General features: G+C 54.7%; 1 protein-coding gene across 1 annotated transcript; it reads right to left on the reverse strand.

The window, feature by feature from the left end:
- Positions 1 to 326: 326 nt before the first annotated feature.
- LOC121664422 (serine/threonine-protein kinase pim-2-like) lies at positions 327 to 3594 on the reverse strand. Its single transcript, XM_042027729.1, has 7 exons — positions 2890 to 3594; positions 2511 to 2732; positions 2306 to 2409; positions 2164 to 2214; positions 1482 to 1848; positions 903 to 1079; positions 327 to 578 (listed from the first exon to the last, which is right to left on the reverse strand). Exons 1-7 carry the CDS (start codon positions 3578 to 3580, stop codon positions 475 to 477), a joined length of 1716 nt encoding a protein of 571 aa, XP_041883663.1. The 5' UTR covers positions 3581 to 3594; the 3' UTR covers positions 327 to 474.
- Positions 3595 to 12282: the final 8688 nt, after the last annotated feature.

Genomic DNA, 12282 nt, shown 5'->3' on the forward strand with positions numbered 1-12282 from the left:
GAAAGAGGAAGAGTTTTGTCAGGGCTCAACCTGAAATGACGTTTTGCCATTTCTGATTCTTCTCCCAGCATTGGAGAGGAGCAACATCTCTGTCCCTGCCACCCACTGGCCCTTGGAATGCACACATGAGCCCACGTATCACTTCTGGTGAACCCAAGTGGCCGCGTCAGTTGGAAAGGGCGGCTGTTGTTTCACTGTTGCATTTCTTGGCTTGTTACAGCCTCTCCTGCCTGTACTACAGCCTGTGCTTGAAGACACAAAACTGTCACGATGCCTGGAGGAAAGGCATCAAAAGCTTGACAAAGGCTGAAGGGAACACTGATTACCACTTTTCCCAAGAGGGTTCTTTAGCTGAAGTTGCTAAACGGGACCAGACTTGACACAACGGCATGGGTTTGTGGTTGTTTTATTTCTTGGGTCCTCAGGCCTGCGTGGAACTCGGTAATCAGGTGCTGCAGAGGCTCCGGCAAGGCATCAAAGACGCCTGCCCCATACCCAAGGGTGGCGCAAGATCTCCTCCAGCGCTGGCCTGTCCGCGGGGTGCTTGGACAAACACCAGCGGATCAGATGTTGGCACTCTGGGGAGAGAAGCCAGAAAGCGCCGGTCACTTGCAGAAGGCTCCTGCCCAGCTGCTCCCAGCGCCCACAGGGCCCGGGCCGTGCTGCGTGTGCTCACAGCTGTGCCAGCCTCCCGGCCGACTCTGCCCTTTGCGGGACAGTGGCACGGCAGGACACGCGCCACCTCCTTCAGCCAAGCGGGCCACACCGACCCTGTTGTCACGGGCCGCCGCCTGCGGCCAGCCCTTGAGGGCAGATCGACCTCCCGCGGAGCTGCGTGAGGACCACGCTGGGCTGCGCGGTGCCATCTACCAAAGCCTGCCTTCTTGAGGCCGGACACCAACCTGGAGAGACCTGCTGCCAGAAGAAGAGCTGCCCCGACACGATGTCACGGTCCTCCTGGAAGGGCATGTTCCCGCAGACCATGACGTACAGCAGCACGCCCAGGGACCAGATGGTTGCTGAATGGCCGTGGTAGCAGCCAAGGCAGATCCACTCGGGTGGGCTGTACGTGTGTGTTCCTAGAGGACACAGGCGGCGCTGTCCAGGCGCAGGCTGCTGGCTTCCAGAGCTGGGTGCCAGCCTCCTGGCGGAAGCAGGGGCTGCACCGGTGGCCACAACTTCCCCCCGGGGCCACCCGGCGTCCCCCAGCCAATTGGCCAAAGCCAGGAAACCATTCTGCAAGGCAAACAAGGCCAGCGGAGCAGCCCAAGCCCTTGCGGGCCTGCCAAGCCGAGCGGCCGGCGCCTGGCTTTTGCAGCCCCGCTCTGTCGGCAGGGCCGGCAGCCGGCTCCTGGGGCACAGCATCTGGCCCGTGCCAACGGGCAGCCGGCAGCCGGCTGAATGCCGCACCCCGCAGCCCAGGAGGGAGCGGGGCCGTGCAGTGCCTGGCACTGGGAGCAGGGCCCGGCCTGTGGGCTCACCGGCAAATCGCGTGAAGGCCTGCTCCTGGAGGAAGGTGCCGCAACCGAAGTCGATGAGCTTCAGGTCGCCACTCTCCGGGTCCACGAGGAGGTTCTCCGGCTTGATGTCCCGGTGCAGGACGCCGCAGGCGGTGCAGTGCCGCACGGCCTCCAGCACCTGGCAGAAAAGCCAGCGCGCCATCTCCTCGCACAGGAACCCCTGCTCCAGCAGGAAGGCCAGGAGATCCTGCGATGACTCCGGACGCTCCATCACCAGCAGGAAGCTGTCAGGCAGCTCAAACCAGTCGAGGAGCTGGATGATGTTGTGGCAGCCAGAGCCCACCTTCTCCATGAGCACGATCTCCATGGGAACACGGGTGCCGTCGGGCTGTGAGGAGGAGACAGTGCCTCCAGCAGGCCTGATGCTGCCCCGTGGCTCCGCTGCCCCGTGCCTGGGATACCCCAGTGCCCCCTTGGGCAGCCTCCCTGGTGCTTGGGCTTCCTCCCGCCCAGGGGATGCTTGGGGGGTGCCCCCCTGCGCGGCCCCACCACCGGTGTTCGGCATCCCCGGGCCCGCCATGCTCCGGCTCGCACGCTGAGCCCACGCCCGCTCCCCCCGCCCTGCGCCGCCTCCCGCCCTCGGGGCCCGGCCATATCCCTGCCCGCCGCGCCCCGCTCTGTCGCGGTGGCCCCGCTCACTCACCAGCTCGTACCACTGCAGGACGCTCTCCCGGGCCACGCGTTTGATGGCCACCTGCAAGCCCACGAGAGACGGGGCTGAGCTCAAGCCCTGCCCCGCCCCGCCCCTGGCCCTCCTCCCGCGCCCCGCCGTCTCGGCCACTTACCGGGCTCCCGTCCGAGAGGCGGATGCCCGAGAAAACGGTGCCGAAGCCACCGCTGCCCAGCTGCGGGCCCAGCTGGTACAGCTCCTGCAGCTTCTTCTTTTGCCCTGCGACCGAGACCGAGCCATCAGCCTTGCGCCCAGGGCCCCCCCGGCCAAGTGCCCGCGAGTGAAGCGGGCCGAGCCACCGCGGGCCACGTTGCTCTGACCTGCTTCCTGCTGCGCGCCGGGCAGCGGCCACCGCCTTGCAGCCGTCGGGCTGGCGAGCGGCAGAGCTGGGGCGGGGGAGCGCGCAGAGGCGGCTGCAGGAGCCGGAGGGCAGCGGGGCAGGGCGGCACCGTCGCTGTCCCCGGCGTCGTGGGCTGGACTCTGCTGTTGAGGACTGCCGGGGCTACAGCCCGAGGACTCGCACAGGGGGGTGTCAGGAGCAGCTGCAAACCAGAGAGGAGTTTTTTGAAGCCGTGGCCTCAGAAGCAATGGAAACAGCCAGGGACACGGCTGCTCTCACGGGCCTGGGCCCTGGCCTGGCCTGGGGATGCCCCTCAAGAGCCCCGAGGGAGCCTCAGACAGCTCCTCAGAAGATCTCACCTGCTACCAGAAAGGCCTTCCTGGTAGTCGGTGGCCGTCTCGGAGCAGCTTCCTGGAGATGGACGAGCCTCCTGGGTCTCTTGAGGGTCGTCTCCGCCACCAGGCATGGGCTGTTGCCAGCTGGCACAGCCGGCACAGCGTCCTGGGAGCTGTGGGCCGGCAACTGCTGGCTCCAGCTCACTTGCTGCTCCGCCACCTGCTCCTGAGAAGGCTCCCCTGGATCGGGCTGGGCTCCCACTTGGACTTCTGGGCTTTCCCTGGCCACGTCAGTTGTCAGGGTTGCGCCCGTGTTGTTGAAGTTCGTGAGTCCAAGGGAGCTGGGAGACCTGTCCACAGGCTCTGCACCTTCTGCAGGCTGACAGGTCTCACTGAGCGTCTGCGGGGGATAGAGGCTGTCAGAGATAGCCGAGGCTCGTGGCAGGATGGAGGATCTCTGACAGCCTGAGCTTCTTGCCTGTACGGTGGGTCTCTCATGGTGTGCCATCCTTGCAAGGGTTGAGGCTCTCCCAGGGATGGAGAATCTTGCTGGGAGCAGCCTCTTGAAGGGATGGAGGCTCCTGGAGGAGCTGGACGAGCCACAGCAGGGCAGGTGGCCTCGCTTCAGCAGCTCCTCCAGCTCTTTCCACAACGCCTGCCACATCCCAGAGTAGAGCGGCACCCATGTCCCATTGTGAGCCCAGAGCAGCAGCATCAGTTCCTGCAGCTCCTGGGCCACTGCCACGCAGGGGCCGCAGCTGCAGGGGCTGTGCAGGGGGCTCGCGGGAGCACGTGGCCGCTTGCGAGGGGTCGCCCGAGGCCTGGAGGACCTGGGAGCCACAGGGGCTCCTCGCTTCCTCCGTGAGCCTCTGGGCTGCACCCCGGGGCGCTTGCACCTCTTTGTTCTCCATGCCTGCCGCCTCCGTGGTTGCCAGTGGCCAACTGCCCACCAGACAGCCACAGTGGCCAGCAGCAGGAAAAGCACAATCACCAGGACGCCACCGTCACACATGGCTCCGGCACGTCCCATCGCGACTGCACTGGCAGCTGCAGGTGCTGGCCCGTGTTACACAGCGACTGCGTGGTGATGTCACAGTGCTGTGGGCCAGGACAGCCGTGTGACATCCCAGCCCTGCCTCTCGCCAGCGCTCAGCCCCTTTGTGCCGTCACAGCCCTGTGCCCACCTCAGGGATCAGCAGAACCAGCTCATCTCTGAAGAGGCACATGGCCAGAAAAAGCCTGGCAGTAAGACCAGGAGCTCAGCCTGCTGCAGTGAATCATTCCCTGCAGCAAGTGGCACATCATGAAGAGTGCTGCTGCCACCAGTGTCAAGCCCATGGCTCCCAGGACACTGCAGCGGTACCACCTGGAAACACTCTCTGTGCCTTAGAAGATCTTCCAGAGCCAAAGGGAGTTGAAGTTCCTGTGTCTCTGGGGAGCTCTCCTGAACTGGCTGTCGAGGGCAGGAAGAGTTTTCTGTAACAGCTCACCGACTTCTGCGTTGCCTCTGTTCTAAATAAGTCAGGATTTCCCAAGGAGCGCTCATGGTGCTCCCACTGCTCTGGTTTTGACGGGCATAGGGCTCCTTTTTTCCCAATTGCTGACACACGCTGGGTTCAGATTCACGATGGGAATGCTGTGGATCAAACAGGGGTGGTTTGGTTTCTGCTGAGCAGGGCTTGCCCTCTTCAAGGACTTTGCAGTGTCCCTTGGTACAATGCATGTTTTCCACTGGGAAGGGAGGGAGGAGTGTTGAAGACAGAGGCAAAGAATGCATTAAACACCTGTGCTGTGTCCCTGTCCCTGTTTGTGAGGTGACCATCCACATCCTGGAAGGGGGACAATGTTATTTCTACAATGTTTTTTCCAATAATGTATTTAAAAACACTCTTTTTATTGTGCCCCACATTTCTGGCCACCTTCCTCTCCAGCTGAGCTTTCGCTGCACCAAAGTTCTCCCTACAGTGGCAAGAAACATCTCTGTGGAAGGAATGAGAAGGAGGTGTCTTTACAAACTATCTGTGGGCATGATGGTAGATAAAGCCAGATACTGATAGGTGAAAGAAGCAAAGGGAGGAACCATAAATTCCATAGGAATTCCACTAATTGACACAGACTGTTACTCACTCAAGACTCTGCTGATCCCTGGATTTAGAGCAAAAGAACAGAGACACAATGAAAAGAATGAGGGTGGGGGGTACACATTAGAAAGGGGGTTTGTATTAAGCCATTCGGGAAGTCTGTACCTCTCAAGTACTTCAGCCAGTGGGGAAAGAGAGAGGGAAATACAGCTGGGAAATTAGGAGAAAAAGAAAGCTGTGTCCTCTAGCAATTTGAGAGATCCCGTGGGAAATGCCCATGGCCTCTCCCTTTATTCAAATAAAGTTACAGGACTGCTCTGTCTCTTGCTTGGACATAAACCTGTGGTGTTTGTGGATTAATTTTCCTGACATCTGTATTCTTCTGCTGACCTTCCTTCCACTGGGCACACAGCTTCCTTTTCCATCCTCTTTCCCAGAGAAGATGCCTTCTGCCTCGCCTGCTTGGCCTCCGACATTTGGGAATCGCCTGCTCCTGTGCCCTTAGGAGGTGATGTTTCAAAATTGACCAGCACTGATGGACCCCAGCACCTGCAGAAACATTGTCCCTGGAGACCCTGCTTACCAGTTTCCTGAGCAGTCTGAAGTCTGCTCTCCTCATGCCCTGAGCTGAGGTTTTGCTGGCCCTTTTCCTCTTGTCAGAGGTTTGAAACTCGATTTATCTGTGGTTGCTGTGGCCAAGACGGCCGCCAGTCCCCACTTGGCTCAGGGCATGTGGGACTCAGGCGGCGGCCTGGCTCCAGAGGGGCTGAGCTGGAGAGTCCTGCGCTGTGGGGGGCTCCCCCCTCACCTGGGAGGAGGCTCCCTGGGGAGGAAGAAGGGTCTGGCATGAGCCACAAGGCCCCTGGCCAAGGGACGGTAGCGGGGGACATGTCCGTAGCGGATGCTGTCTAGGAGGAGCATTTGCTGCAGCATCCTCTAAGGAGAATGCCCGCTGTTTCTATTGTGGCGAACTTGGACACTTTATAAAGGACTGCCCACAAAGGTCACCCACCCTGGACCATCGTGCCGCCTACCAAAGGCACTAGAGACAGCAACAGCATCAGCAGCATCCAAAAAACTTCTATCGGAGCGCAGTGTCAAGGCCCCGTGCCCAGACAACAAATCAAAGGCCATACTACCCCGCCTCAGCTGTGAACTCCACATCGGACCGCCGAGAGCAGACAGCTAGACCTCGCCTGGCATCATCATCCCAGGCGATCCCAGAACACATGAGAAGGATCCAACACACAGAGCGCTACCGATCGGAACGAGACGCCAACTGGTAACATCACTGCCATTTAACTTTGTTGACAAGTGTTTTTATCGTATTCCCACAGGAAAGTATGGACCGCATGACGGCCCATGGGACATTCTTATCCTAAGCCATACCATCCATGGTCCAGAACAACCCTTTGTATTACCTGAGATACAAACAGTGCACCCTGGACAAGAGATTCTTGTCCAGCTTTGCTGCATGGACACACCTTTCTTTCTCCCACAGGGAACACCGATTGCTCAAGCTTTTTACTTCCACAGAACCGCCCAGAACAGCTTCCCCTCAATCCTACAGCAATGTGGATAGAGATTGTGGGCTCAAACAAACCGACCATCAAGTGCAGCTTGTTCTGTAAAGGAGAGAGGGTCTACCGCCCAGGGATGCTGGACACCGGAGCAGACGTGACCATCATCGCCCGCTCCAAGTGGCCAGGGAATTGGGAACTGGAGCCAGTGGCAGGTATGATCTCCAGGATTGGTGGAGTTGCAGTATCCATGAGGAGCAAACGAAATGTTGTCATTGAAGGACCTGAGGGCAAGATAGCGACCACCCGACCATTCGTGGTAAGAGCCCCCATCACCTTATGGGGCAGAGACCTTCTATCCCAGTGGGGTGCCACTCTTACCATTCCCAGCCAGGATTTCTGACTGGGGCCACTGAGAAACGCGCGCTGCCATCTACCCCCACCCCCCCGCTCACCTGGAAGACTGACAACCCAAAATGGACAAGGCAGTGGCCCCTTGATAAAGAAAAACTCAGCGCACTGGAAGCCCTGGTGGAGGAGCAACTTGCCAAAGGTCATATCACTGAGACTACAAGTCCTTGGAATTCCCCTGTCTTTGTACTGAAAAAGCCCGGCACAAACAAATGGAGACTACTCCATGACCTACGAAAGATCAATGAGGTCATTGAAGACATGGGCCCCCTCCAACCCGGCCTGCCATCACCATCAATGCTGCCCCGAGACTGGCTGCTGGCCATCATAGACATTAAAGACTGTTTCTTTAACATCCCGCTCCATCCCCAGGACGCACCACGGTTCGCCTTCTCCATCCCCTCTCTTAACGATGAAGCCCCACTCAGAAGATACCATTGGCTCGTCCTCCCACAAGGCATGAAGAACAGCCCGACCATCTGCCAGTGGTACGTCACTCACATTCTATCCCCCATCAGGAGCCTGTTTCCAGAAGCAATCATTTACCACTATATGGATGACATACTAATCTGTGCATCAGAAAAAACTTACTTGGACAGAACTCTTAAAAAGACAATTGAAACCATAGAAGAAGCAGGGTTCGAGATTCGTGAGGACAAAGTGCAGCACTCCAGCCCATGGACTTACCTTGGCCTCCAGATCCGTGAGAGAACCATCGTACCCCAGCAACTCTCCATCAAAAAGGACCCTAAAACCCTAAGGGACTTACACAGCCTGTGTGGATCCATAAATTGGATACGCCCCCTACTGGGAGTCACAAATGAAGACCTTGATCCCCTCTTCATCCTCCTCCACGGCAGCAAAGACTTGGACTCTCCATGCATCCTCATACCTGAAGCCCGAGATACCATCACTAAAGTTCAAGAAGCCCTGTCTTCACGCCAAGCCCATCGCGTTGAACCCAGCCTGCCTCTTCAGTTTGCAGTTTTGGGTAAAGCTCCCTGTTTCCATGGACTGATCTTCCAATGGGACCCTAAACTCAGAGACCCTTTGCTGATACTTGAATGGGTCTTCACAAGCCATCAACCTACAAAGACATTAACCACCTTCCAAGAAGTAATGGCTCATTTAATAAAAAAGGCCAGAACTCGTCTCCGCTCTCTTGCAGGGTGTGAGTTCACATGCATATACTTGCCATTGACCACTGAAGATCTGAGGCTGTTGCTCCGGACCAATGAGAGCCTCCAGTTAGCCCTAGATAGCTAAACAGGCCAAATTTCCGTTCACATGCCAAAACATAGACTTTTCTACAGTGAAGCAGCTTTTAAATTGATTCCAAAATTAATCCAAAGTAGAAAACCTCTTAAAGCTCTGACCATCTTTACCGATGGTTCGTCACATCGCTCTGTCATGACATGGAGACAACCCAATACCCAGAAATGGGAATCTGATATCCAAATAGTAGAGGGATCTCCACAGATTGCTGAATTAGCAGCTGTTGTCAGAGCCTTTGAGAAGTTTAAAGATGAACCTTTTAATCTGGTCACAGATTCTGCTTATGTCGCTGGCATAGCTATGAGGGCTGAACATGCTTTTCTAAAGGAGGTCTCCAACCAAAAATTATACCAATTGGTTTCTACATTAATCCATTTAATCTCGCACAGAAAACAGCCTTACTACATTATGCACGTGAGGTCACACACTGACCTCCCTGGTCCCATAGCCGAAGGGAACAGGAGAGCAGATGCACTGGCCATGCCAGCAGAGACTGCAAACATCCCTGACATCTTTGCCCAGGCAAAGTTGTCACATGCATTTTTTCACCAAAACATTCCTGCACTCATCAGAATGTTCAAGCTTTCAAAAGATCAAGCAAAAGCTATCATTGCAACGTGCCCGAACTTCCAGAACTACCAAATACCATCTATGGGTACCGGAGTCAACCCCCATGGTCTGAACAGCTGCCAATTGTGGCAAACTGATGTAACCCACTTCCCATCCTTTGGGAGATCCAAATATGTGCACGTGTCAGTTGACACATTTTCTGGGGCAGTGTTTGCGTCAGCCCATGCAGGAGAAAGTGCCATCCACGTCATCAAGCATTTTCTCCTTGCCTTCGCCACCCTGGGAGTCCCTGAAGAAATCAAAACAGATAATGGGCCTGCCTACACTTGTCATAAGTTAGAAGATTTCTTCAACCAATGGGGAATAAAACACGAGACAGGCATACCTAGCAATCCCACAGGACAATCCATCGTAGAAAGGACCCACCAAACCCTCAAGAGAGTCCTCAACCAGCAACGGAGAGAAACAGAAATCTTGTCTCCTGTTGAAAGACTCTGTAAGGCTCTCTATGTCACTAACTTCCTAAATGGTACATCATCAGAGCCTGACCCCCAATACTCCACCACTTCTCAAATTCAACCCAAGCTAAGCTCACGGAGAAGCCACCAGTGCTGGTGAAGGACCCTGAAACACACCAGGTCTCTGGGCCTTTCCAATTGATTACCTGGGGGAGAGGCTACGCCTGTGTCCAACTACCATCTGGCCCAAAGTGATTCCCAGGAAAAAGTATTAAACCATACTTAGGCCCTACAAACACTGCTACCACAAACACCGCTACCACAAACACCAACAAGAACTCTCCTGAGACAAATACAGGACCTCCACAAAACCAGACCAGCTCGGCATGGAGACAAAAACATCGCCGGATGCCCACCAACCAGGAAAAAGATCGTCCCACCACACGGCAGCAGACAAAACAGAAAGCTGAACAAGAAGCTACAGCAAAAAGTCAAGCCGTAGGCCAAACACAGCCTGGAAAAACTGATCCCTAGTTTATATGTTATCACCCCTTGCTACCCCAAAATATCCCCTTCCCTCAACCCTTGTCAAACTTCCCTAAACCCCAAAACCTCCCCTCTCACCACAAAGCTAACAAATCTTGCTTGTATTCCCTCTCAGAAGCCCCATCCCTGCCCAAAGATGAAATGTGTCTACGTTGATGCTGCCCTCACCACTGCCTCGATGTTCTTCGCCGTACCACATGCCTTCAGCTGGCTTGTCCCACAGCCTAGCCATAATGTTTGGGTGACCCTAGCAAAGACACTCAATCAAGACAATCTGTGCCTGTCCATGGGCAGCGTAGACAACCCACTCTCTACGTGCCTGGTAGGAATTCCTTTAGTAGCAGATGATTGGCCCATCACTAACTCAGAGCTCCTCCGCACCACAGGTAAGAGGCCCAACCTGGTAGACACTTGGGATGAGTGGACAAAGATTCTGCCAAATGCTCGAGATGAACCCCAAGAATTAAACCTGCTGGGGTCCTCCAAAGCAACATATTGTGTCAAATTTTATTTTAGACTGCAAAGCCAACACTGGCCAGGGATTGACCAAGCAAAAAACACATACAGAAAAGACATATCACCATTTAACAAAGCCTATAATAGTCAAGATTGGTGCAATTACACTAGCCACGTACTCTCTGTGTCCACTCTCCACCCAAAAGTGCTACCCCGGGGAGTCTTTCTTGTCTGTGGTGACAGAGTATGGGCTGGGATCCCCTCACGCCTCCAAGGAGGCCACTGTAGCCTTGGCAAACTTTCTACTCTCACCCCAAATATTACATTGTTACATAATTGGAGACAAACAGACACATCAACACATCAAAAGAGATCCTTTGCTGAGTTTGACGAAAGTTGTGACAGCCACATTTACAATTGGAATAAGGCAGGACAAGTTGCAGCTTCCGTGTTCACCCCTTGGTTAGCTGCACTCAAGGCCCTTGGGGATATCAATCACCTAGGGTGTTGGCTAAGCAAACAGGCCAATGCGACATCTGCCGCCTTGAGTGATCTTTTAAGAGATGAGGAGACTACCAGACACGCAACTCTACAGAATCGAGCAGCAATAGACTACCTACTGCTAGCCCATGGACATGGCTGCCAAGATTTTGAAGGGATGTGCTGCTTCAATCTTTCTTCAACATCCATCCAGGCAAACATCCAGAAACCACAAGAACTAGTAAAGGACCTAAAAGTAGAAAAGAGCCTGGGTCAATGACCTTTTTGGACGATGGGGAATAACAGGATGGATTGCATCTTTGATTAAGGGAGCTCTGTGGGTATTCATTGTAATTATTACTGTGTTACTTATGTTCTCTTGCCTCCTACGTTGCTGCAGAAAGGCTGCTGGGAATGCTTTTTTAATAAATACAGAAGGGGGAGTTGTGGGATATGCCCAGCCACTGCCCTGGAGGGATGTCTGCTGAGATAAAAGATTTTGCAATCGCCCAGCAGGACTCCCTGGAAAGGAAACGACTTTTGGGTCATGGCGAGGAAAGGTAGACCCACAATCCTTTGGGGGGCCCTATGCAGATCATTCTGTAACCCATTGGTCTATCCCAGACCCTCTGTAATCCATTGGTCCCCTTGCTGATCCCCTGTATCCCTATAAAAGAAGACCAATTCGCCTCTGGAGGGAGAGAGCTCGTCCCTGGCTTCCCTTCGCTGGAGGGGACCCACAATAAAGCTCCCTTCGTGCGGAACCAGCCACACGGGCCTTCTCGTCTCTCTCTCTGGTCTGGCTTGGCCTGGAGGCTGCCCTGCAGAGCTGAGCTGGAATCACGAGCTGGTATCACTAAAGAGCTGACAGCTTCTGCAAGGGCTCCTCTGCCAGCAGCTGAGAGGAAGACACCGGACCCCGGGAAGGCGATTCCTTTCGGGACCATCTCCCTGGACCGGTCATCTCTTCCTGGGTCACAGCCTCGGACCCCACTACCAGCTGTAATAAGGCAGGGCCTTTTCTCTTTTCCCCTCTTGCTCTCTCCAGACTAGCTGTGGGAGACATCGGTGCTGGGCATTAAAAGCCTTACCCCTTTTAAGGGGCTTTTAGTAATTTTTTTAAAGTTAGCCCAGCACTGCAAGTTCTTTTTCTCTACCTGAGGTCTAGTGCTGTCTCAGCCAGAAGATCTCAAATCCCTGCGCTCCTGGGGCATACCATCTACTGAGCCATAGGATCCCAAATTTTTATATTTTTCTAATTTCTGTAATTTTTCAATTTTTCTGTTTTCAGTAAATTAATCTTTTTAAGAGTTGTCTCATTTCTCACACCTGTGCTGAAGTAGACCCAGAAGTGTGGGTAGTCCCAGGGAAATGTGGAAAATTAGATATGGAACCTCTCCAAATCACTTTGAAACCACCAGGACAAGTGGTGTTTTAAAAGCAATACCCTCTTTCAGGAGGGAAGGAAGGGGTTACAGCCTGTTACTGAGTCCCTGTTAAAGGCAGGTCTTTTGGAGCCACGGATGTCTCCCTATAACACTGCTATCCTGCCAGGTGAAAACCTGGCAGAATTTTAAAAAGCAGATGAACTGAGGCTCCTGCCCTAGCCCTTCCAGACAG

This window comes from Corvus kubaryi, unplaced genomic scaffold (genome assembly GCF_017639235.1).
Source record: "Corvus kubaryi isolate FWS band 111438036 unplaced genomic scaffold, C.kubaryi_AGA036_p1.0 37300, whole genome shotgun sequence".
Lineage (NCBI taxonomy): Eukaryota > Metazoa > Chordata > Aves > Passeriformes > Corvidae > Corvus > Corvus kubaryi.

Bases quoted from the DNA above. Each gene is read 5' to 3' on its own strand.
- LOC121664422 (XM_042027729.1), bottom strand. From the start codon at position 3,580: ATGCTGCTGCTCTGGGCTCACAATGGGACATGGGTGCCGCTCTACTCT. The intron at 2,410-2,510 runs GTCAGAGCAACG...TCTCGGTCGCAG, and splicing joins CGGCGCGCAGCAGGAAGCAG to GGCAAAAGAAGAAGCTGCAG. The intron at 1,849-2,163 runs GTGAGTGAGCGG...TCCTCCTCACAG, and splicing joins TCCTGCAGTGGTACGAGCTG to CCCGACGGCACCCGTGTTCC.